The following is a 27,060-nucleotide window of genomic DNA, read 5'->3' on the forward strand; positions in this document are numbered from 1 at the left end:
TGCCCATTGTTTTTTGGATCAAAATTTATCAAGATCTACGTTGTATATTTTCCAGCTTTAAAAGTCACTGTAAGAGAACTCAGCGGGTTAAACATTTGAAAAATTGAAACACCTCTCATCTGGATGAGCTAAATCAGAGAACCTTCATTTTAACTGATGGGGCAGCTGGAGCCATCAGAGCCTTCAGTGGCACACGTAGCTTCTCCAGCAAGCCGACCAATGAGCGACCACGGTTACGGCTGCTCAAACCACAGAGATCTGTTCTCAGGCAACTGGGAGTGACCTACTCTTTCTAATACCTCTTATTTCCCAAGTTAGAATTTATCGTTGCTTTCGTTATGAATTTTAAAAGTGCTAGGCCTCATAACACCACCCCACTCACAGTTAAAATGTTCAAGCCACACAGGACTGTTGCTTCAGCAGAGCATCCAGCTGGGGGGAGAGAGGGGATGGTTTGTGCTGTTCTCTGCTTAATCATAAGCATTTTCTAAATTATGTTTCTCATCCATGATTATGCACCTGACACTGTAGCCTCTCTGTGGTGTTTTCTGAATCTGGAATGTATATGCACAGGCATGTATATCTTTATTGACTAGTACTTGTCACTTTAGACACTGGATAAAATTACCAGTACAGTCTGCAGAAAATATTCAAGGTAACAAGACAACAACTTACTTGTCCTCTCTGTTTATGCAGTATCTGGAAACTCTTTTAGGAAGGACATAAACAAGTTTCATTTAATCATACAACTACTAAAATCAGCCCCTGACAAGACCTCTAATAAAACTGCTAAGTTTTAAAATTAAATTTAATCAGTTGGCTTTTCAAAATGTCAAAAATGACAGCTTTTAAATTGTGAAGACTTCTGAAGCCTAGACTAAATATTTGCCCATAGGTCACTTCAGGGGAAAAACAAGAAAGTTTTGTAAAGTATCATAAGGTTTTTTTTTTTAAAGTTTAATTTACACAGACCTCTAACCTGGTAACACTCAGCCACTTTCTCTCCCCTTACCTGACCTTAACCAGGAAAAAAAAAGTACGGTTTTAGCAACAAAAGGCTTTCTTTGAAGGTACCACACTGAATCTATTCATAAAGAAAGCAAGCAAAAGCCAAAGATGCAATTCACTCCTCTTCATGCAGACATCCGAACAGACAGGTAGGATGTGGTGGAAGGGGACTGGGCAAAAGGGATGGAGCTGTGGGAGAGCAGAGAGGAGCTGCCAACAGAGCTGGAGTGTTCTACCCAGCCACTTGCCTTGTTAATGATTACTGCACCCCAGGGAAGGAGAAGTGCCCTGTCACCACAAAGGGGATGCTGAAGTGAGTCTAGGTCAGCTGTTCTGTAAACATGCTTTGCTTCATGTTCGCTTTTTTCTAGCATGGCCTCAGGTGCACAGAGTCATGGTTGCAAACAGAAACCTTAACAAAACCAGCCTGCAACCTGCAGGTACTGGATTTGACCAAAGCTTTTAAGCTTCCAGTATAAAGTTCATGTAGACAGCACTTCTGAGTCTATCACACACACACACACAGGTATATACAGATAACTGCACATATACAGTCATTGTAGTCTCAGGGAAGTCTACATATAAGAAAAGATACTCCCAATTTTTGCCCTTACGTGGCACTCAGATGACCCTCCTAGCAAAGGTAGAACCCCAGTTCTGACACTACACAGAATTAGTTACAGCAACAGGCAAACCAGTCCCCTCTGTTTGTGTAAACTGGATGAAAAGGGGAGAGGGAGTGATCTACCCACGGTCATCTGTGTACAGGCTCAGGGAATGTACAAAAGGAAGGATATGCCAGGTGATCCTACCTCACCTGCTCCTCCATCAGGATCATCCAGCACAAACCTGCTGCTAAAATGGGGTATATTTTACATAATGCTGTGCACAGTACAAAAGTGTCTTTAAAAACAGTTTTATTTACTTTGAAAATAAAGATTTCTTTTTAGTAGACTTTGTCTTTAGAGTGCATAGGAGAGTTTGCTTTTCAAGGACTGAAGGGAAAGCTCTTATCGTGTTCCGATGCTGAAGACTTTGATCACTATTGCATGTCTGATGAAGCTGCAATGCAGCACACAAGCAAACATCCATTGTACATTTTCAATTCCAACCTAAAATTTAGATGTATGAAGACCTAGACCTGTCTGCTGAGCAAATAGTTTTGAAAAGGGCTCAACCACTTCAGAAGCCCCTGAAGCAAAAACAACCAAGAAAAATGTTTGCATTAGCTCTAAACAAACTTTAGAAAAAATACCATTTGACTTCTGGAGTACTTAGTAATAAGTCACTGCCCCATGGGGCAAAATCTCATATATGCTGTTCCACTTCATTTTACTCAGTGAATAACCCTCTTTCTCTACCTACACTATAGTCACTTATCTCTTCACAAGTTATAGATATTTCTCACGCTATATATCTGAGTAAATTATTGTATTTCCACAGAGGTTTTATCTGTAAAAATTGGTATCATCTATACATGGCCATTATAAACTCATCTCTCACCATGACATTAAAATTGTTATTGTTTCCTTGACATCAACTCCCCACCCAATCAATTATCTGGCTATCAAGGCATTTACACACACAGGATGTAAATGAGAGCAAAATCTGGTCAGCCACACTGAGCTCAGTCAACAACCTACAATCAATTAAAGCTAATCAGATAATTAGTCTTACAAAAAACAGAGTTTCCAGAAAATGATATAGTCCATCTACAGAAAACACAGGTATATGTGTAGTATACGAAGAAATGCACTCTCTGAGTAAGGTCCCCACATACAAAAGCCTTTACAGATGCATTGGCAGTGACACCACTTTGAAATCTGCAGCATTGGAGGACTGATGCATGAAGGAGAAACTGGCTGCTGGTTGATAGCAAAAAGTGCCTGTAGGCCAAAGATTTAACATGCTCCAATTATGAAATATTGGGCAGAAAGACACAGATTGCAAGTCACAAAAGTAAAGCCAAGTATGCCTGCATTTCCTAAGGGCTAAACAAGCTATTGAGAAATACATTCACAGAATAATATGACACAGTGACCCCATCTTATGTCTGAAAAAGAACAGAAATCAGCACAGATTCCCCTGAAAAGCTGAGTTATGTCCCAGACACACGGCAGCCATCCACGTCAGGGCAAATGCAGTGTGATCCAAAAGCCTCTGATGAAAAAGGCACGTTGCCTATTTCCAATTAAATGCAACAGGCACAGGGTTACAAGCCCTCTAAGTTTTAGGTCAAACTATGATACACTGTTGTGATTTCTAAGAATCAATAAAATTTAAAGGTTCTTTGACACCCCTAAACTGAACACTCAGTTTCTGTTATCAGAGGATACAGGCAAAAAGGAACAATTATATTTCTCTTTACGTGCAGGCAGGCTGCTGGCTTATTGTTATTATTTGGGCTTTATTTCCAGCCATACCTTCCTGTAAGACTTTAACCACTTCTGGTGAGCACTTAAGTATAGTCAGAATCTGTACATTAATGAAAAAAATCCCTTCTAACCAGGATTTAAGAGAAGTCAAGCTAGCAGTGCCTAGCTTCTACCGAAGTCTCGTGAACTGCCAAGGTTAGATGCTTTCAGCAGCACCACCAGCATTCATTCTGAGAGCCCAAGACCATGAAGCTTAAACATGGTGTGTTGGACTGTATGCCAATAGCTCAGGGCAGCAGGAACTACACTGCAAAGTAGCCTTATCAAAAAGATCCACTTCCATACAAAATACAAGTCCAAAATAGCAGCTAGTCACAAGCAAAACCTAAGCACCCTATTAGATGAACCACAAAGTATCTTTGTGACCAAATGTTACAACTGCAAAGTTCTTTTCCTTCCTATTTAAAAAAGTTAATGAAAATGCTCTTCCTTGGCATATTATCACTGATTCTGTTACACTGGACATGCACAATAGCCTTGAAAGAGCCCTCAGCATGCACATGCAAACACAGTTTGTAATTGGATGTACAAAACTACAGAAGAAAACTAAACACCTCTTGTGTTGAAGAAAAGGATTCATTGCTTCTTCTTGGGAAAGTCATTACATGTTTTATGATTTAAAGTAGTCTCTCAAGTTAAGAGAATACACTGAAAACCAGTACTTGCCTAAGACTCCCCAACAGCAGGCTCTAAGCGTTTTATCTAAACTTATCTGCAGTTTTAGTTTCAGTCAGTAAAGCTTAGGCACAACGCAGTTAAATGTGAGCTTCACAGGGGCCCATGGTGGAGTTTCAGGAGGTTCAGTCCTGGCCCAAAGCCATCACTGGCAAAGGTGCCATCTAGCTCGTGGGGCAGAACCTCACTCCAGCTTTCCACCAAGGGTTCTGGAGCTTTCTTCATTTGCTCCCTGTACTGCAGAAGGACAGTGTCTTCCTTCTCTTCCTGGCCTTGAGAGATGCCCATCAGAGATCACGAAATCCAAAACAGCACAGACTAACTTTCTACTCCAGAAGCAGCATTATGGATTTTCATGGAACTACCAGACGCTTTCTATGAGGTGTCAGAGAGTCTATAAGTTTCCCAAATGCACCTGAGTTCTGTAAACTCCTGAACTCCCTGTCCTTCAGTCTCAGACTCCGGTAATCGGTCTCCAGCATTCAGAGTCTCATCACAGAGATTGAATGAGACTCGGTCAATCCTACATACACACTGAGAAATAAATCCCACGCTTTCCTCTGTGTAGCATGAAGGGTGTTTGACCTGCAATTTCTTGGCAATTTTGCAGAACAGGGGAAAGAAGGGGTTGATACTCACACAGCTTAATCTGTGAATTTCTCCCTGATTCACTCGCCTAGTGGTCCTCCTCTTCTTCCGCAGTTCACTGGACTCCTTTCTGAATCTCCCACGAAAGCTCATTGTATCCGTAGGAATTAAGCACCAAACAAATCTCTCTTTAAAAACTATGCTCCTTTAACCTCCTTTCTTCAGCAGCTTCAGCACAACAACTGGAAGCTGCGTACACTGTTCAAGGGGGAAGTATGTCTAAAAGTTACATGCTGTATCCACAGTAACTGAACAGAAAGAAGAAGAAAACCAGCAATAACTCATTTCTTCCTGTGAATAATATTGTGCTATTAAGGCGAGAGTGTCTCATTAAACCATAAATACACCCAGCCCCCACCTGTAATGCAAATTGAAATAGGAAGTTGTAGAAAAAACACTGCAACTGAAAATCTATCTTTGTCTCAAACACCATCACATCCTTTCTCCTCACCACCCTCTCTGATTCGAAAGCCTAAACAACTGCACTCTTACTTCATGTGCATCTGCAAGCCAAAAAAAGTCATTCACAGAACAGCCACCTCCTCCTGAGCCCCTCGGTAGCAGACTTCAACCACTGAGCACACAGTGACAGGTTTGTGCTGCCAGGACCCAGGGCCCATCTCTGCTTTTGGACCAAGGTAGCAGTTCCCCTTTCAAAATGGCATGAAACATCAATAAGAGGAAGTACCCTGCAAATTCCTAAATTTGCAGACAGTTATAAAAAGTGGAAAAAAGAGAAATTTATATGCTGGTATCCAAAATGCATTTTTGTTCTGTGGAAACCTGGTTTTAGAAATGCTTGCAACCTGGCAACTAAGAAACTGGTTGCTTCACCCTGCTTCCACTTCAGGGGAAAGCAAAGCTGCCAGACAGAGCCTGCTCCCCAGATGCCCCACAGAGGAGCCATCTCAGCAGCTCTCCCATCCCACTAACCCTACACAGCCATCCCAGCAGCTCCTTTTCTCTGCTACCCCACACAGAGGCAATCCCAGCAGCACCTTGACAGGCTAAAAGCCCCTCACTCAGTGCCTCAGAACAGCAGTGGCAATGGGAGCAGTGACATGGTCAAATCAAACTATTCTTAATTAAGGTAGGAGACTCACTCTGTGCTTGGCTGTCTGAAGGCTGGCAGGGCATAAAGGTCTTTTAAAACCGAACAAACCCCCTCAGTGCCCACACATGTTCATACACACACACAGAACCTTTTCTTCTTTGTTCCAGCTGAGGATTCATCCTGCTGCAGCAGCAATGCTACACTCCCCTATACACACAGCTTTTATGTGGCATGCATTGAGTTTTTTTGTTTTATTTAATATCTGTGTGCATAACTAAGACAAAGTGATAGTTTTTTTGCTTTCTCATTCTGGATTTTTTGCAAATTGGACAATAAGCATCTTTTCCACAACTTGTTTCAATTAAGTACTCTGAGATCCGCAGCTTTATCCTGAGTGACATTTTCTGTTCTTTTTCTTTCTAACAAATAATTCTGAATTCTATGAACTCTTTCACCTGTTTCTCAGCATAAGAAATTTGATTCAGCATTACATTTGATCCAAAGTAGCAAACCTCTGCAGAAGTTCCAAGGATTGTTCCATATGCTGGACTTCCGAGCCAGGAGAACAGTCACACCGAGCCCAGCGTGTCTGACCTGAGCACTATAAAACCGCATCAGTCTGAGCAGTTTGCTTTCCTCTCCCACTGTTAAAACATGGTACAACTTCATGAATTAAAGCCCCATCTCATTGTTATCTTTGTCATTCAGCTTTGCTTCTGAGAAGATCACCTCCTTTAAACTGTTACCAGCCTGCTGTGCGACTGCTTAAGACAGACTGCTTAAGATTTCACTGTACTCCTACTTAGTGGTAAAAACCATCTGTGTCTAGCACTAGAAAACAGAAAGGACAACAGAAACCCTTAGCCAAGTTATGCAGACATTTCAAGAGGCTACCAGTATAGAACCACAACATTAACCAAGTTGGAATCACCCTTGTTTTTTCTCAAACTACCACACTATCTATACTGGAGTCCCTCGTGCCTCTCATATAACACAGTGAACGTGGCTGCCAAGATGAGAGGCCCTTGCCAGAAGTTAAATTTAACGCTGGAATCATCAGCTCTGCTGGCTTCACTTTAGGCAGGTATCAGTTCCTCTCAGAGGCTCCTTTGCCTATCCACTCCTTGCTGTAACTGGCACACAGAACGAGCAGAGCTCCATCTTTCCTTTACTTGGAAAGGCTCTCTCCCAGTTTCCTGCCTCCTGCAGCATTGGCTGGCCCCTCCAGGTTGTCCTTTCCACTGAGATAAGGGTCACTAGTGCTTCCTGAAACTTTAATGAACTTGTATTACTCCAAAATAATACAAAATATGAACTTAGGTTCAAGTTTCCAGCTGGTCCTTATCCAGTTTACTCCACTGAGTATCTTTTGTCCAAAGGATTTTCATTCCTAATACTATTAATCCTCATTTATTTCCATATCTCTGACAGACAGACTTTTGTGAACAATGCTAAAGGCAGTTAGCATTGCATTTTCTCAACACCAAGGCATTAAAAGGTTGAAGCAATGAAATAACAAATAAGCTACAGCATTCACACAGAGATATGAACCAAAGTAATAGTAAACAACTGCAAATAAAGACTGCACTTTCTTAGATCTGTTTTGAATGCAAATCCCTCTACACTTGTAATGGGGAATAACAAAACCATTCAAGTGTCTCGTAATGCTTTGTCCTGTAGCAGAAGTACAAAGCAAACTTCATTAGCATCAGCGTGACTAAAAGATTTCCTAATTTCTCCTCAAGACTTCTCTACCTCTTCAGTTAAAGGTACTGAGTAGTTTAAGATGAAAATAAAACCAGTTAATAAGAATAAAGCTCCTGTGCTGCTTTTAAATTCAGAACTATTATGTATAAGGTAAGAAGTATTATCCATACCCCAGCCTATCCCAAGAAAAGAGGTATTTGGTCATAGGAAAACCACAAGCCTTGTTTTACATTTGTGAACTGCTGTACCCAATTCATATAGTCAAAATAAGGGTGCTGAAGCCTTTCAGAAAACGATAAGTTATGTAAGGTAGTTAATTTAGTGTTTAATTGCCTTCTGCTCTGCTGTCTTTGTGGGACATGTTCATCTGCTCCCAGCATTTCTCAGAAACTTATAATATCTAGATAGGAAAAATAGTAACATTTGATATCTCTACTCCAGCTAAGGAATAGCTATGCATTCCTTTTGTTGCAAAGCCACTAGCATTAAGTGTTCTAACAGGGGTCACAAGTTATTAAAGAACCTTAAATTCCCTTTTCCTACATTTCTTCTAGAGCTTCTCATTTTCCTTCTAGATCTATTCACTGTCTTAGATAATTTACTTCAGTTTGAATTGTAATATACAGTAATATGTAAAAAAAATTGAATGCAACTAATCCACTTCTACAGTAGGTCATTGGGAAATGTATTTCACTAATGCTTTGCTAGCAGCCATAGAAAGATAAAAAAAATTCAGTTCCTAAAGTGTTTATCTTCAGCTAGCATAAAAGACACCCCAAAACATGCTGAATATTTGGGTTGCTGTATAGCAAATACTGAATTCACTGTATTGTACTTCTAAAATAATAAAATCTACCAACTCCAACCAAGAAGGATCGAGAAGTGATGCTTCAGTTGCTCACACAGACATTCCCCTTCCCTCTCTCTCCCTGTCCCCACCAAATTTAGAGCAGAAAAAAAAAATCTCATGCAAACATCGAATTCATAGCAAATTTCAGGGAATGAATGCTTCACTTCAGCTCAGGACTTCTGTCCAGAAGCAATGGTGACATGTACAAACAGTGCAACTCAAAAACATAGTCTTGACTTGTGCCAGTGTATATATAAATAATTGCACACCCACAGTCATTACACACCTAATCGTGACTTGGGCCTTTTGCTTCACAGATTTGAGAGACAGTTTTATGAACAAGCAAGAAAACTTCTTTTGCTGGAACAAGCTGCACCAACTGCCTATTACACCTATTCTAAAATTAAATTCTGAAATGAAACACAAGCATCTCATAACAAGACTTGCTTCATGTATAAACTAAGACCACTGTGATGACAGTGACACTGCCATTCATACAGTCTTTGCAGAATAGACCAGTACTGAGAGATCTGTCCAACACACTTAACGTTTCACCACTTGGCACAGGGCAGATAAGAACCTGCCTACCTCCCTTGAATGACTTGTGGCATTTCCAGCAAGTCAGAGTTCTTAGTAGAACCACAGCAATAAAGTCGTTGAAGAAAAACCAAAGGATGCCACAGCCCTGCCCAACACCCGGCCCCTGGGCAGAAACAGAGAAAATCCTGCACTTTGTGACCATGGCATTTTCACATGGTGGGCAGGTAGCTCTCAGCTCAAATACTGGGGAGAAGAAAAACAAGGTACCCTGGAGTGGGCCACAAAGAGCCCTTTAGATTTTGGGGGTTTTAATGTTAACTTTTTACTTTATTTTTTCAAAACTTGGAGACCTAGCTGGCATACTCAACTTCCGAGGCCAATAATGAGATTAACGCAGTTCATACCCCGCAGCATGCAGGCAGTGCCAGCACACATACTATTGTTGCTTTTTGTATATGCCTCACCTCATCTTCAGTGTCAATCTCCCAGCAAGTCCCCCATCACTGTCTGTCACAACCTGAACAGGGCAATGCTGCCAGAAGTGAGTTATGTTTGGACAAAGCCAGACACATCAGATCCAACGTGCTGTCCTTTCTGCTGTCACAGTGCCCGCTAGGAAAGTGATTGTACTGAGTGGCAACACACTGAATGTGTTTTTTTCAGATACAAGTGCCAAAAATCTACTAATGGGACAGTGAGACTAAAGCTGAGGTGACAATGACTGGACATCACACACTCATCTTACCTGCATTGTCCAGGCATCGGCAATAGCGTGTGCTCTGGGGTGGTTTGTGGCTGTGACTGAAAACTGCACTTCCCAAAAGCTTCATGGTGGATAGGTAAAGCAAATTACTACACTGGGCCAGAAAAAGATAGGTGTTTTTTACTAGCACCTAACAAAAACAACAGAAAGTACTAGCAACCTCCATCCCAATCCCATTGTCAAAGACTGAACATTCCCTCTCTTCCTCCTCCCCCATCAAAAATCAAAAAACAAATCAAACCAAGAAGAGATCCTATTTTGGAATTAAATGCTCAGTATTGGTCTGTGCTTTGAAAATGTCCTTTTAAAAAAAAATAATAAAGGAAAAATATGAAACCAAAACAATGTAAACATAAAGGTAAAAAACCTGAGTTAGAAAAACAACATCTGAAGCAACCATTTGCAAAGTCACTCTGGTACTGTATCAACTGGAAGCAAATGACATTGTTTTTTGAGAAATACAACTCCACCTATGGCCTAACAACCTAAGCTGATACATCAAGCCTTGCACACAAACACTCCACAAAGCCTTTAGAATAGCTGATGCTTGCATTTTGCCCACACATCCATACAGTTCGCTCTGACCAGGCAAAGGGCTGGGAACTCATCACAGTTAAAACAACATCAGCACACAAGGTGAGTTCTCCAAGGCAGGGGGACAGTCCCCCTGCATAAATATCCATGAAAAGCAGCCCTTATATCTGTCAGAGCTCTGCTAACAGATCTTTCCAGATATCAGTCCCTGATGTCAGAGACTCCACCTATGTCAATCCACTTCTTTTCTTCCCAGCCGGACAGTGTGCTGATCTCAGCGATTCCTCCCTGTGTGCCCTCACCTTTGTTTCATGCCCCAGATATTAGTGCACTCATGCAGAACACGTTTATGAGAGGCTGCTGTATTTCTTTGCCCTGTGTGAAAGGCTAAAACACCCCCTCCAGCTGAACTGGTGGTGACAGGAGCCGTCCCCAGGTCGAACGTGCGAGTCCCTTCGTGCCTTGCCAGAGCAATTCACCCGTGGCTGGAGGGGTTCCTGGGGGGGTTGAGGAGAAGGCCTTGGGAGGGCAATCTGGCAGTTCCCAGTCTGATCTCACACAGTGCTCAAGGGCCATTTCATCACCTCAACCATGTAAGCACTCACAAGAGCTTATTAATAATGTCCACACTCAAAAAGCCATTTACCCCTTTGCTGATTTTACAGATCCTATGGAATGTCTTGCTGTCCTCCTGTTTAGGAAGCAGGCTTGGCTGACCAAAAGCAGTCCCTTCTTCCTCCACAGCCTAGGAATGCTGCTTCCCCTGCACACACTGTCCCACTCTGCCACTGCAGTGTATCAGCTCACCCTTCAAGAACAGCAGCACCATTCCAGCAGCTTCTCAAGCTGGAAACCCACCTGCACCCGACACGAATATGACACGTTCCCTTGCCACAAGGCTGACAAGGGCCTTGTAGAACGTGCTGGAGACAACCCTGAAGCCTCCAGCAACGACCACATGGTATCACTTACAGAACACCATGATCACAGCTCTCATGTGTGCGGCTGTTCCTCACCTACCCCGCCAGCCCTCGGGAGACAGGAGTCACAGGGGGAGCACGAAGAGCAGGGACACTGGTACTGCTGTGGTGCTGCCAGCTGGTCCCCTTTGCAAGTGCCAGAGTCCCAGGGGCACAGTGGCACTGCAGACTCACTGAGAGCACAGCTGAGCTCAGTCACCACAGGCTGCTGTCCTGGCTGGCTTTGCACAGGTTGGGTAGAAATAGGGCTGCACTTACTCTCTCTAAGCAAATAAAACGCTGCTTCTTACGCTGGCAATCAGGTTGGAAGAATAAACTTTCCATTAGCAATGTTGTCCTGCTGGTGTGTACAAAAGCAAAATATGCAATTACTTTAATTTCTTCTTTACTTTCGTCCATTGGGAAATTTCAAATAAACATTACCCCTTTTGTTTTCATTTACATGGATTGGAATCAGCCCTTGATAACAACACACTTAGTGATGAAGGGCCAGGAAAGGTGATTAAATAATTTAAATCATCTTAATTTACACTATCTCCAGACATATCAATGCAGCTGTGACTTGGGCTTCTGCTGCATGCTTTTCTGATTGCAATTTTAATCCTTGTTATTCATGTCTGTGCTATGCTGCAGAAATGATTTTTCATTTTCTTTACCAAGAAAAGCCCAGATCAGACATCTGGTTTATAAAGAGAATCCACATTTTCACCCAATTTTCCAGCTGGAATAACTGAAGCAAAAGGAGGTTGGGCAACTCACTCATTTACTCAAGGTCACAATCAACATCTACAATGACATAACATTGATATAAAATACCCTGGAATCCTCTTCACTGTTTTTTTTTTTTTCTTTCAAGTACTAAAACACACTCCCCTCCATACATGTGCAAGCTGACTGTACAACTGTTTTTGTGTTTGATACCACATACTTGTAACATATATTCAATGTCACAGATTCCTGCCAACTCTCTTCTAGTGCCTGTGGGTATCTTAAGCAATTCAGAAAGCAACTGCATGTAATAATTCATCAGCTGGATCCTATAACTGAAAGTTAAATAATGGCATTTTGGAAGAGATAAAAAAGCACACAAATTTCAAAGGCAGATAAGCAAGATTACTTTCTTATTTTAGCAAAAAAAAAAAAAAGGGAATGAAGTATAAAACCCTGCAAGTCAGATTTACATTAGTTAAATTTGCTATATGGGAAGGAGAAAAAGACAACTTGCATCCCTTTGAAATTGTCATTCTCTTTCTGCTTTCCTGGGACACAGAAAACAAAACAGCATAGTGGAATAGACACTGCCAACATCTGAGATGGTATTTCTTACTCTGACACAACTTTCCACAGACCCAGAGAATTGTTTCACCTTTCCAGGTCTTTAAAAAATTTCTTAATTAAAAACTGCTAATCCTAAAGGAGACTTAGAACAAATACTCAATCTTCAGTATTACCAAAACAAGCAGGTTAAAAAACTCAAGGAAAATACCGAAGAAGCAGTGGTTAGGGTCCCTGGGAGAGCCCTACAGTTTGTGAAAGCCTGCGTAAAGTCATTTAAACTAAATATAACCCAACCCTGGCAAAAAAGAGATATAATCCATCAAGTTCTACTCTTTCAGTTATCCCAACCTCACAGCAAAGGAATATCCAGTGGGCTGCTGTGGGTCCTGACACACAGACACGGAACCACACACCGGCAAACCTGCAATGCACAGGGACTGTAACCTGCAACAAATGCAAAATAATTCATGGGAGCAGAAGCAACTAAGCCCACATATTTGCCATGTGCAGGAGGCAAGACCACGCCAAGTGCAGTGCTGTTTCAGTAGCAAACAAAGTACAAATGTTCACCTGGATGCCACACTAAATTCCAGTTTATGGAAGCACGGTTGTAACATGTAGGATTTAACCCAGATTTCTGCACCTGTGTGAGTCTACAGATGCTTATGTCAAAGTACAGAACACATCAGTATAACAGTGCTTCTCCTGAATACTCTTTCAGTTTCCACTCATGCATGTTCCCAGCCTGAGATGGCACCAGCATATTTATTAGTTCTCAAAGACTTGTCTCATGAAATTTTTCAGTCATTCTTCAAACTTACACATTTTGTGGCAAGCAAATCCAGTTTTAATATTAATTCTGTAATTTTTTTCCTCACAAACTTGCCCCCTATTAGTTTAATTTGATGATTTTTACTTCATTTGTCTCGATGTTGAAAGAAAAAAATGCTAGCAAAGTCTTTGATAATTCTTGATTTTTAGGGCTTTCATCATATCCCTTCAGTTATTTTTCAGGCCAGTCCAGGCCTAGTCTTTGCATACATATGTAGTCATGGACTAATTTTGCTGATCCTCCTCGCCCTTCTCTGTAATTTTCCAATTCCAGTAAGTCTGTTTTGAATTGTATGAGGTATTAAAGCCCTCCCAAGAAGTTGCTATGGAACTCTTCTATCCAAAGATAGATCAAAAAGCAAAATTTATTTACGATTTCTCAGCAAGCTGGAAAACAGGACCAAAACTATGTCATTCTTAACACAGTAAAGCTGCTCCAAGCTTCCAGGTCCCAGCCTCTGCAAGGCAGAGAGCTGAATCATAGTAATTCCTCTTCTTTAGCCTGCTTTGGGTGATTTTCTCTGATGGGATGAGTGCAAGCCAGTATTCTTCCCCTGGTGTTTCTCCCCACTCCCACGTCTTGCTCTTTGTGTCCAACGTGCAAAGACAATTCTTTGGACCTTCACTCTTGCCTTATCATCAACCTTAAACTGGTCACCAACAGTCTGACTCTGTACCAAGAGGTCTTTTTTTAATTTGGAAGTTCTGGGGGTTTTTTTCAATATGGAAATTCTGGAAAGTCCAAAAAATTCCCCTCTTACTGTAGAAATAGCTGGAACATCCTGACTCTTATTTCTACTAAGTGCCATTTGAGCTGGAAACAAAATGATTGTTCAGGAAATCAGACACTAAGAGGTTAACTTCTGATTTCCTACAAATACACACTATAGCCAGGCATAAACAAGCGCCAGAAAGGGATGTGGATGGGAAATAAAGCAGAGTTTGCCGCAGTTCCTCCTCACTCAGCTCCTTGTTCTGCCTGAAACACTGAAACACTGCAGACACGGCCTGACTCAAGGAACAAATCCTTTTTTGAAAATATTTCCAAGAAATACAGTTGTCTTTTGAATGCAATTTACAAAAGGCAATGTTTAGCCACCAATTCGTATTCTTTCTTCAGGCTCTTGTAACTTAAAATTGCCTTCGAGTTCGTTTAAAAAAGGAAAATTGGCAAGCACTTAGCATGTACAAAAGCTTTTGGCAGCTTAAAAATACTGTGTAAAGAAACTTCTCAGTGGGAGCTGGTACAAACTTTTATGTCAACTCATATCTCAGACATTTCATTTGGGCAGGTCTGGCTTGGTGCATTCTTCAAGAATTGGCTTTTTCATACAGTGAAAATGTTTCAGAATTACATTTTATTAACCAATATTTACAGTTTCAATTAGATTTGGAGAGGAAGGGCAAAAACATATTGGTACAATTCCAGGCTTGGATTCACTTCTATCTTTTATATAAAAAGCAGAATTAAGCACGTGTCAGCAAACATTTCTATTATTTTCAAATAGTTTTTCAGTTCAAACTGTGTTCATGAGTTTTCTCTATACTCCCATACGTTCTGCTAAAATATTTTGGATTTACACAAGAGTTTGAGGAATGAGCATGCTATCTGTCAGAGCTGCTTGGTCAGAGAGTTTCTGAACAAAAGCAGGTGACAGATGCACAAACACTCCAGTCACGAGTCCTTCCCCAACTGACGTCTTTGCTACACTGTCAGCACAAACAAAATCAGGTGCTACAAGGGGCAAATGGTCATCATGAAGAACCAGATGCATCATGAACAAAAAAACATATTGTGCATCTGAAATACTGGAAAATGTATTCATTAAAAGTCTGCAAAGAAACAGCGAATGTTTCCAGCTGGATGTATCAGATTCAAGGCTAGGATTACTCTCCCTGTATCTCCGACCCATCTGATGCTCACATTCATCCAGAGGATGTGTTATGGAGCACATGTACAACACCTGGGAGCAGACAGACGAGGAGGGACTTGGTTTCTTTCATAATAGGACAGTTAAAAGATGAAAGGAGACCCAACTGCAAGGTTGAAAGGCCAAAAGAACCGGACATTCCTGGCAACAAACAAGTTATTAGGTAACTGCTTAGATCACTGCACCTCCTTAAGGACTGTGCTATTGTTTAGAACCAAAGAGTTGATGGTGGTCAATATCTAGAAGGACTTGAGCGCTGCAAAAGCCAAAAGAGTCACAGCTGGAATGAGCAAAGCCAGGCACAAGTGCCAGCTGGCAGGTGGAGAGACCAAACAGGCAGCTGGATACTCTGCCTCATTGCTTCTTCTAGGAGCTCTAAGGAGATGAGAAAAGGCTCCTCCTCAAGCATGTGGGAGAATGGGTTACAGACAGGGAAAGGGCTAAGGCACTGAAAAGAAAGAAGTGCAGATCAGCTGTGTGAGCACTTCTTACTCTTTACCTTCAAGCCACAAGTATCCAAAAATAAGAAAGAATAGGCCCAATTCCAAGATTAGTTTCTCTCCAGAACTTCTCTGTAATCCCATTACGATCAGATCTCCTACAGAGATAGCTGCAATGAATGTTTGCACATAATTTACTAATGGGAGAAACATCTCAAAAGATGACAGTGGAGCATCTGGTTCCAGGAATCTACACTTAAGTAATTAATCTCTCTACTGTTAAGGCTTACCCTCTGAAAGAGCTAATTTTAGCTTATAAGTCACAACCTATGGAAAACATCAAGGTAACACCAAACACTTGCTGAAAAGCCAAAGAAAGTTACAAATGATTGGTGGCATGATGTTCAACTCCCAACATCCCAGTTTCAGAGCTAACCACTGACTGATCCAGCAAGGCCACACACATTTTCCACTCTAACTTCACGATCTCTTTTTTTGGGAAGAGAAACACGCAAGCAGCACAGAATTATCCTTCTGATCCACTTTACTGCATGAAGTCAAAACCTTATTCTGCTGGATTTGCATACATTTAACTGAGAACTGAATCTGGCCATCTCATCTTCCAGCAAGTATCAATACTAATGAAAAGAAAATGAGCACAGCAGTTGACAGATGAGAAGTGAGGAAAAACAAACACCAAAGGCACGAAGTATTCCATTCATTTGGTTCCATACACTGTATTCAGAGTGATCCCTGAGGCAGAAAGAAGGCCGACAAACATTACAATAGCTATTTTTCATTGAAAACCACACACAGAGAATCTATTATTTTTTAAGCTAACCACAAATTGGCAATAATTATTAACAGACTGCAATTGTTGAAGTAAGATATTGCACACAATTTCTTTCTGTTTAGACAGAAAATAGCATTTTGTTCCGAAGAGGCACCAAATTAGTAGGACAAAAAAAAAGCACATTTTTATAGAATATATTTACTTACAGAATTTAAAAATAAGAGTCCTAGCAAAACTGAAATAATTGAGCTCCAGAACAATGAAGGAATCAGTTTCTTTCTGACTAGAAATATGTGCACATATGTATAGCTACCACACCTCGGCATAGGAGATCAGGGTCCATGATCTGAGCCAGCTTCAGCTGGATTAGACTTGGAATAGTGCCCTGAGATGATGTCAGACCTGTGCCACCCAAAACATCCTGAAGTATTCATGTGACATGCTTTTTGATGCTGAATTCTAATCCTTTCCCTACCATGGTATTTCTCACTCCAATCACTAATTCAAGCTGGAAACCTTCATTATTCAAGGAAGTGATTCAAAATCTAAAAGACCAGGACCTGTTCCTGTCTTTCCTAGACAGTCCATTTTCCTTCATCTTCCTTGGCTCCAAACACTCTAAAGATAACACACCTGTTCCTGTGCTCCTAACACAACAGTACTGCAGTGAACAAGAGTGCAGTTACTTGAGTACTTCAGCAGAGAATTCTTTTTTTTTTTCCCCTCACAAAAGTAGAGCTGCCAGTTAATACTAGTTGACAGACTGAGATAAGCTGAAGAATTAGAAACCAAATTCTGTGTTTGTCCCATTCCCCTTAAGGTACAGGAGGTATCACAAGCCAGAACTAGTCTGTATTCATCCAAACGATGACAGTAGTCATCTGCTAGCCATGAAGAAGTGCTGCCTTTCATCAAAACCTTGTATGATTCAGGAAATGTAATCTAGAAGTCAGAATCTCTTGAGAGGTTTTAGAAATCAAGTGGTAACCCCCCTGAGATGCACAGACAAAAATAAGAACACCAAAGTTATCCACAGCAGGTTTTACAGCACACAGTTAATCACACTTCAGTTTACGCTGCAGATGTACTCACAGTATCTACTCCCCAGTTTAGCTTTCTACCACAGCTGATGGTGGAATGGTTCAGTAGCTGCTATGAAGTCAAATGACTCCTGTTGCCACATGACCTTGCTTTGCTGCCCAGGGGTTACTGGAGAGGCTGTGGAGCAACAAAGACTTTCCACATACATTAAAACTAAATAATTCTGATAAATGGAAGAGTAGGAAGCATAAAGGCTCAGAGATATATCTCTGTCTCATGAGCAATGAAGCTTTGCATAAGGCTATTGTCTGAAATGTGCTAAACTGGAATTCTGATTTATTTAAACTAGGTTTAGAACAAGTGTATTAAGACTGCTGTTGTGAAGAAGAAACTTCATGAAAGTGAGAAATATCAGGAACATATCTGTCACACTCCATTCAGATTTCCAATCCACCCCAAAGGGGAATAGAGTGTATTTATGCTGAAGTCAAAGCTGAAGATGGTTTTCCACTTTGGGAAGGAAGAAGTGGAAGAAGGGCAAGGGAGGAGAGTTTAAATTCAGTAGGAAGAGGCATACTCACTGTGAAGCAAAAGCAAACTTTTTGATAAGAACAAGGGGGGAACAAAAAGCAGCATCAGAATATCTTGATATGTCAACATAGAACAGTGGTAGCTAGCCCTCAAAAATCAAATATCTGACCAAAGTTTAACAGTAGTGTGACTAAATAATTTCAGTTGAGAAGAAACTGCGTTTTCCACCTGACTTCTCTCTCTCATCACTAAACTCTTCCTCTCTTACACACTGTCTTTGCCTCGACAGCTCTCCCTCCTCCCTTTGCCTCTCCCAGAAGCTTTTACTTTGGCAGTACTTTTGGCTGGCCGGCGTTCTCCAAGGGCCCCAGTGTCTTTATGGCTCCCTTCCTCACTCAGCATACCTCTTACAGGGCATAGTTGTTTCCAAGCTAAATCAATATCCCCGTGTTCGTAGCCAAAGGTCTGAAATAGACTCTGGACTCAGCTATATGCATTTAAATCCAGTTCAGTGCTACTCGGAGGATCTGTATTGACAACGGCACAAAAAATAAAGCCCAGCCCAGCTCTCAGTGCTGCAGCCAGCAGTGAGTTAAGGCCACTGAGAGGTAAGGGCTGAAGACTGGCACTAACATAATTTTCTGAAAGCATGAGCTTAATATACTGTGCCTTTGTACTCTTCTTGAACCAGCTGCGACTCACCCTAATTCAGCCAAAGCGAACAATCTACCAGAGCCTGAGCCAAGGATAGAGCACACATGTTAAGATGACAAGCGCTGCTGCCACCAGGCTGCCACTCACCTTCCCAGCCAGAGGCTCTCCAGCTGCCCTGTGGCACAGGGCAGTGCTCCAGCTGCACATCACCACAGGCACCCGCGCTGGCAATGCAGTGCAAACACCTGAGGTGTGCCAGGGGTGTGCCCCAAGCATCACAGGTGGATTTCTGCACCCTTCTGGCTCTACATACTGTCTATGCTGCCCCAACCAGCCTCCTGTGAGCTACAGACAGCAATACCACAGCTAATGGAGATTATGCTCCTTGTAATGGAGCTTGAGCAGCGTGGGACAACCCTGCTCCTCAGCCAAGACCCTGTAGTAGGTAGTATCTGTGTTTCCAGTCCATTTCTGTAGATATTAACTATCAACTCAATCCACCCACACAGCCTGGTCAGCATAATGCCTGGAGCAGCCACACATCCCAGCACCAAAATCTAACTGTGGGAAGCAAAAACCAAATTATTTGAACCAATTTGTGAGTCTGGAACTACTTGTGCAGCCTAAGATGTGGATAAAAAACTCATAGAATTACTCTGAAAACAAGCCTAAAGGCTGCTGGTTCCAAATACACATATATATCTTTTATATTTTTGTTCAACACTATGCTGTTTACTGACCGCATGAAACAAAACACCTCTACTAAATTCTGTGTGAAATACATTTCAAAGCATTTTCTTGAACTCTTCAGAACTTCAAACATATTATTGTGTTAATTTTAGATGGTTCATCCCGTGCCTAGCACTTGGTATTTAAATCCATGTTAATATCTTAATTATTACTCGGAGTTAATATTTTCTTTATAATTCGTTCAAGTATTTAATATTGTGGTAAACACAGGAAAGCAGACAAACATAAATGGAAAATCTATGCTCATGGCTGATTTGGTGTATGAGGGTACCACTGGTACACAGGTCCAGGTTCCTACAACCATAGTTCACACAATCCCCAAATCCTGGACTAAATAGACCATTGGGATTCTTTTCTTAACTCTCCTACCTTCCTCTGTAGGATGATCCAAAGAGCAAAATGATCAAGGAAAATATGGAAAGCTTGCATTTGCTACAGCCAAGCAGAACTGCAGAGCATTGCAGACCAAACTGGGACAAATCAACCATATGTGTGCATAGTTTTGTTTACATATGTGCTTATGACACAGAGTAGTGTGGCTGCTGTTGGCCAAAGCCTGAAAAACCTGAAATGTGTTTTTTCCTGCTTTTCTTGTGTGTATTTGTTTCTCTCTTTGCCTTCTTGGTTTTAATCTAGTGCCACTGCCTTTCTATAGGTCAACTTTCTTCTCTGCCAAGAAGCATTTTGACCACGCACACACATCTTAATTGTGATTTTTGTCAAATGCATAAATCACAAAGCCTTCCCAAAGTACTTCCAAGGACTGTCACTTACAAAGACTTTTCTGCACCTCTTTAATTTATACCCTACTCTTTCAGGTATGCATTGCTTACAAATAAATAGCTTGCTTCTCTCTTTTTTTTTCTTTAAAAAAAGAAAAAGAATAAATTGCTCTTATGTAGGAGGATATTTGCACCACTTTATTGCTTTCAGTCCACACTTTCATAAGCTGTCACAGAAATTTGGTTAACACATTCACAGTAATCACATTCCACATACTGTCATACTACACATGTTGCTGCAACACTAATAAGAACTGAAAGCAATACAAAACACTGTTGCTCAGAGTACTAAAGTCAAATGGAGAAGGTTTGCTCAGTGGAAAAAGGCCATTTTAATGCCATCTCTTTCTGATCCATATGCATACTTTAAATGTTTCTGGGAGTCAGGAATGAAAACAGACCCACGTCTTGGGCTCACTCCCCTCCATATATAAGAAACTAAACCCAGAGCCTTAGCTGCTGTCTAAACTGGTAAACACCAAACCAAACCCAGCACCTTTCTGAAGCTGGACACTGTCCCTTCTCTGCTGCTGTGTTGGTGATGGTGCTGAGCCCTTCTGACCCCACCAGAGCAGAGGAGCTGAGGGGAAGGGCTGGACATCACTGCAGTTACTCACAGGCCTGGTGGGCACTGGGCAAAGAAGTTGCAAAGGTAACAAGAGCAGTGGCAAAAAGCGGCTCTGAAGCAGAACTGCATTTTCTGCATCACTTACTACTTTTCCTCTTTACACTCCGAAGTTATTAATTTATTCAAACACGGGCCTGTTTCTGTTCCTGCTGAGGTCAAGCACCAAAGTGGAAGTTAAAGTCAAATGCAGCTACATATGTTTATTGTTGCTTAAAAATGTATTACACATTGAAGCTTCTGACTTAAGCTAAAAAGATATGAAGATTTTGAATATTTTTTTTCAACTTCACAGCCTTGGGTAGTCTGGCTTTGCAAAGACAATCCTTTCTCCAATACACTGCAGGAAGAGAACACCCTTCTCTTCCCAGAGTTGAGTCTCATGCCAGCCTCCAAAAGCCACAGCAAGTCCTCCCCATTTGTGTACACACAGACACATTCCTACCTACAAAAACAGTATGCCATGAGTCAGAGATCTTGCAATTCTGAGAGTTGTCATCCATTGATAGCACTTATGCATACACTACAGACCTTCAGTAGGGAAAAGCATACAAATGAGGAAATGAGTGCACTGAATTATTTCACATAGAAGTAGAAAATTAACACAGATCATGCAACAAAATTAAAGAACACAATTCTAGAGGTAAACTTTAGTACTAGATGATGGAAAATTCTCTGTTTGTTTCTCTTCTGTTGTCTCTACTGCTTTTAGAAGAGTAAAAGTCCATTTACAAACTAAGTGGCCTAAGAAGCAGCTTGGGCAGCATTAATGAAGTGAATGAATATTGCTGTTGCTGCATTCAAATAATATGTCAGCTCAATTTACAGTATTTTATTCAAAGTGCAAAACATTTTTTACATTTTTATGTGGTTTATTCCAAGGGCAGGAGGGGTGAGGGTGGTGGGGAGGATTATATCCTCAAATACGCTTTGCTCTTATCACACAAATCTCAGCTGCCACAGTTCATAATAAATCACATGAAAAAAACCCGAAGAATGACCTACTAGATATAGCTCAACTTCAAGTCACAAGTTCCAAAGGCAGACCAACCTGAATGTTACTGTCCTCCTTTAAAACACCAAACAGTTCCACATAATCCCATGTACTACATTTTCTTCCTCCAGGCATCTTTCTCTTCTCCTTTTTCTTGCAGAAACAGCATTCAGAGTCATTTGTATTCACTCTCTAAGGGTTTCTAATATCTCAAACCTCACCATCTCATGGACTTATTTTGAAAACTAGTTCTTGCAGACATGCTCTTAAAGGCTCAGAAAACAACAAGGGTCTATCAAATGCAGAGTCACTGAACAAATTGATTCAACTTGTACAGCATGTTAGAGGTTGTTTGGACACTTATTTTGCATGTCTCTGGCAACACCCAGGATTTCATCCAAGAGATGATGATACACAATAGAAATTGTCAGAGCATTTTCAGTTTTCTCTTTCAAACAGCTCTCCCAGTTTTGTGGATCCAGGCAAGACAGCCCAGTTCTAAAACAGATGATTTATCTGTCTTGCCCAAGGGTAAAACCAGATTTCTAAACTAACAGACTGAAGAGGAAAAAAAATGTCTGTGAATAAAGACATCAGTCCTCACTTTCTGAAAGGACTGGAATGCTAGAACTACCTGCTGTGATGCCTAAAGGTTTCATACAGTGATTAGTAGGTGGTCATTAAGCAATAGCTGGAGGCTGTGTGTGGGCCTTCTTCCTTTCTTTTCTTGTGGAGTACACCCACACCATCCCCTGCTTGGAGTCCCACGGGCAAAACCACAATTCCCAGAAGAATATCCTACAAGGATGTTCCCCTTCAGTGATTAACAAAGCAAAATGGGGCACATCCATAGAGCTGTATACTTAATATAAGAATTTTGGGGTAGATTTCTGTTATCTCTGATTCAGGGTTGCTTTCTTCATGAAGGCACTAAGATGTAACTAAGATGTTACTTTTGCTTCACACAGGACAGGCAAACTTGCAAGAACACACAACAGTCTGGTGACTTGAAAAAGCTGTTTGAATAGAAGGCATAGTTTGTCTCCTGAAATCAGTACCAAATACTAACACTCTCAGCAGTGAGCATATAGCCAGTGGCACACAAGCTACAAAGAGGAAGACCATTTCATCTGAAGGCATGGAATGACAAAATGCCAGATCTTCAGCTGACAGGAACCAAATGCAGCTGGCAATCACACCCAGGCCTGTCAGTGCGTCTCAGGTATTCTGCATTTTGGGATTTCCTCACCTCTCTTCTTTGGGCACTCCAATTACTCACTGCCTTCAGACAGTAACCTGCTGGGATCAGTTTAGCTCCTGGCATCTGCACAATGTGCATAATGACACTGAGAACTAAACACTTTTTTGCTCATCTACATAACTGCCTCCACTGTATTATCCACACAAACTTCAGTGATCTACAACAGACCAAGGGGAAAAAACGAATCTGTTAGGAACACAACGTGTTTTATTAAGGCCTCCAGCCCTCTTTCACGCTTCTGTTTCAAGTAACATGAGTTCCAGCAGAAAGAGGACCATCCATTCTGCCAAAAACTGCTCTGAAGCACTACTTTCTTCTCATCCCACTAGGTCTCCACATCATTACTAAGCCTAACTGCGAAGCTGAATGGCAAATTCATTTAGATTGTTACATAATTAACTGTTTCAAGACAAAGAGGCACAGTAATAATACACATCCCAAAAAGAAAGATGTGTAAAGAAAGACCATTTCCCCACATCATCCCCAGCCCAACAGTTTTCCTCCAAAGCACCTGACTACACCTACCCCAGCCTTCTGACAGGGCTGAACCATTCATCCTTTTCTTCTGAAAAGGGTTGAGAGGGAGAAAATGATCCCACGAAGCTCCTGGGAAGGGCAGCCTTTTGACAGGACAAACAGCAGTGCATTAACCACTGCTACAGAAAACATAAGCCCCTGTTAGTACAATGGGTGGATGCTTCTGAGGCCATGAGGGGATCCCTGAAAACTCACATCAAGTGATAGACCATCTTGACCAGCATACCCCTCCTTTGGGTATCCTCAACTCTGCAGGGTAGTGGAAGTTTCCACAGCTCCCTCCACACTGCAGAGTAAAGCATCACTTTCCTGAGAGCCCAGGGGTCTTTGCAGTAGCTCTTGGAAACCTGATCTCCCAGGACTTACCAAAAAAACCCTGCAATTCAAGCTGCTGAAAACTCCTTCTGGGTATGGGGAGGCTGATACAGTGTTGGCTGCCACAACACCCAAGACTACCCTTTTCTTCCATGACTGGAGCAAGTTGCACAGATGATCCATACTCAGACATGCTTCCAGACATTTCTCACTTCATTATGCTTGAAATTACTACCAGGAAGGAGACATTTATCTGTTTAAATGCTGTTGAGGTCATTTACTTAACCATTAAGAGGGAAAAAAAAAAAAGTTTGTTGTATAGATACAGATACTTTTAGAGCAAAAGGAGCTTAAACATCAGCCTCATGATGATGAAATCCATCCCCTTCCTCATTATGACCATTAGGTTCCCCCATGCACTGGATAATACCCTCAGCTGATACATAAAGCACTGCTGAGCTTGGGTCATTACTACTATTGTTGCCATGACTGTATCACACACCTCTGTATGAGCAGCAATGCTCTATTCAAACCAACTGTTCAGGAAAGCTATTAAATTCTGTAATGCCACCATCATCTCTTTACAACTAAGTTATGGCCCTCTGTGAGAGTGGGGTATCAGGGGGTGTGCTTTGGACTTCATCAAAATACATTTTACATAGAAAAAACCCAAATCTCTACCACTTAAATGTGTCCTGATAAAGTGGCAAAAATATTATTTTCAGTGTCTTGGTAATATTTTTATCAAGTGAGAGCCACAGAGTAGTAAATCATTGCCATCTCAGACGCAAACCACTCCAGGGTTCTGGAAATGTTCACCATATGTGTGTTTGGCAAAGAAGAGCAGTAACTAAGCAGTATTCCTCATTCCGAAAAAGCGATTTACAATGAGGAACAACCCTGTCACTTATTCCTAATAAACCTATAGTGCTTATTATATTCCCACCACAAAATAAAAATAATCCAGTTTAATTCAGAAAGAAAATGACGCTCGAAGACTGAGCCTTTCAAACCCTCTTTCATTAAAGAACGGAGGCAACTCACTAAATTGGAAAGAAATGATCCAGCAAACATTTTACTGCTGCAAACTGTTTGAGGCAAAGATATATGGGAGTTTATTTGCATATAACTTAATATAAATTCCAACTGCATCCTGGGTGCAAGTAAAGTTTTGTTTTGTTTTTCCTTGGCTTTTGGGTTTGTTTTTGTTTTTATGATGAACAGACTTAGTAAACATTTCCTAAGCTGTCTGCTCTTTGGAATTCCAAGTCTGAAATAAAACAAACCACACTACAGGCTCCAGTGCTGCCTATCTCACAAACAGCAGTAAAACGCACCAACAATTAAACAGCAGAATATTTACTTTATACAGAGGTTATGTGCAGCTCACAGCTTCACCTCCAAAGTAACATTTCAGCTATGTTTGACAACAGATACAGCAAATCTACCAGCAAACTAATGTACAGTGACAAACTGCCTGTCAATGCTCTTTCTCTATGAATGCATACAGGAAAAAAATAATCACATAACATCTGTAATAATAATTCTGTCACCTCTCCCTCTTGATTAAAGTACACCATACCATTATGATGAGAGTCCTGGGTCTGCTCATTTCATCATCGCTATCCAGCGGCAGAATTTCATGTGACAACTCCTCTCGCCGTCGTCGCCTGCAGATATGTGGACAGTTCCTCTGTACCACAGAACGAAAGGCTTGGAGCAGAACAATGCTGGCAGCACAACCCATATCTGCATCCTGAAGCCTACAAAATAACTTCTATGTTTATGCTGTGTTTGAAAAACAGTGGCTCCTTGTCCCTGAAAACAGCCTACAGTGCAGCTGCAGCCAGCTCGCTCTCCAATCGCTTCCTTGAGCCCTGATCATCTGATCACAACCAAATAAGCTTGGATGCAGACAGAGGAAAGATTTGATCCACTGAAACAGAAACACACGCAATATTATGATGCTTTCCTCTCTGTCCCTCCCTCCCTCCCTGCTTCTGAATTCGCATGAGAAAATGTGCTCCCTCCCTTGTACAATCAGCCGCCTCCTCCAATTCCAGTTTCATGGAACTGAAAGTATTAAAATTCCCAGTTCAAAAGAGCCAGCTGTTCACTAAACGCACACAGAGGCATCCACAACAACTGGCAGGATCAGTTTAAGTACCCTTTTAAAAAAAGTCATATGTAGCAAAACAGCAAATAGCTGGAAAGTTATTAGCTTTCATTATCAGCACTGCTGCTTTTAAAATACTTTGCCTAAGGGTTTTTACCACAAAAAAAAAAAAAAAAGAAAAAAAAGAAAAAAGAGACATACTTAAGCTCACTGAGGGAATTGAACTGTTTTTGTTTTTTTTTTACCATTTCTTGCAATTTTCTGAAGCACAGCAAATTCGTTTGAGTTGTAAATGTAACAAGTGGTAAAAAAGCAGAAATCTGGTCTGCTTCATCCAGCTCATGCTAAAATAGCCATGGCTTAATGGAACCAGCAGTGTGCAGCTCTGAAATACCTCTCAACAGTGGGGTTGTTTTGTGTACCCACACACATGTGCCTTCTGCAGAGTAACACATTTTTACATCTGCACAGAGGGGCTCTGCTGACAGGGTCTGACACTGAACCACACAGCAATGACTTTCTAATAAGGGGAAGAGGAGAGTGTTTTAGTGTGTTATCAATGGGGATCCAGGCTGGGAGAAGCTGCTGCCGGCAGCCAGCACTAACAACTTGCCTCTCTGGCTCCTGCCTGACAAGTCATTCAAAAAGCAGGCAGGGATGCTCAGCAATCACATGGCTGACCTGGAAACACAGTAAGCGCTAATGCGGGAGAGTGTAAGATAATAGCACAGGAAAGGAAGTTAGCACTAAAAATACCTACAGAAAATGGACTTCTGCTACACATTAGGAAAACTAAGAATTTCCAATAGGGTTTCCAGAGCAGCTGCTTTTAAGCTAATACGTATAACTTTATTACATGTGCACCCAAAACCATATTTACCTTGCATCAAAAGGTTTTGATTTCTAATCAAGGCCATGAGAGTTTTGTCATAAATTCCAATGGCGGCATAAGCAACCTTATAATGTCTGTTAATGAGATATTGGTAA

At 41.3% G+C, this 27,060-nt stretch overlaps 1 protein-coding gene across 1 annotated transcript in view; it reads right to left on the reverse strand.

Annotated features, from left to right (window-relative positions):
• Positions 1–25,704, reverse strand: part of DOCK10 (dedicator of cytokinesis 10) — a 121,942-nt gene extending 96,238 nt beyond the window's left edge. Inside the window, exon 1 of the mRNA XM_018080034.2 lies at positions 25,540–25,704. Coding sequence (XP_017935523.1) covers positions 25,540–25,704 — 165 coding nt within the window. The remainder of the gene's footprint in view (positions 1–25,539) is intronic.
• Between the last annotated feature and the right edge of the window lie 1,356 nt (positions 25,705–27,060).

This window comes from Manacus vitellinus, unplaced genomic scaffold (genome assembly GCF_001715985.3).
Source record: "Manacus vitellinus isolate BGI_N305 unplaced genomic scaffold, ASM171598v3 scaffold_49_pilon, whole genome shotgun sequence".
Lineage (NCBI taxonomy): Eukaryota > Metazoa > Chordata > Aves > Passeriformes > Pipridae > Manacus > Manacus vitellinus.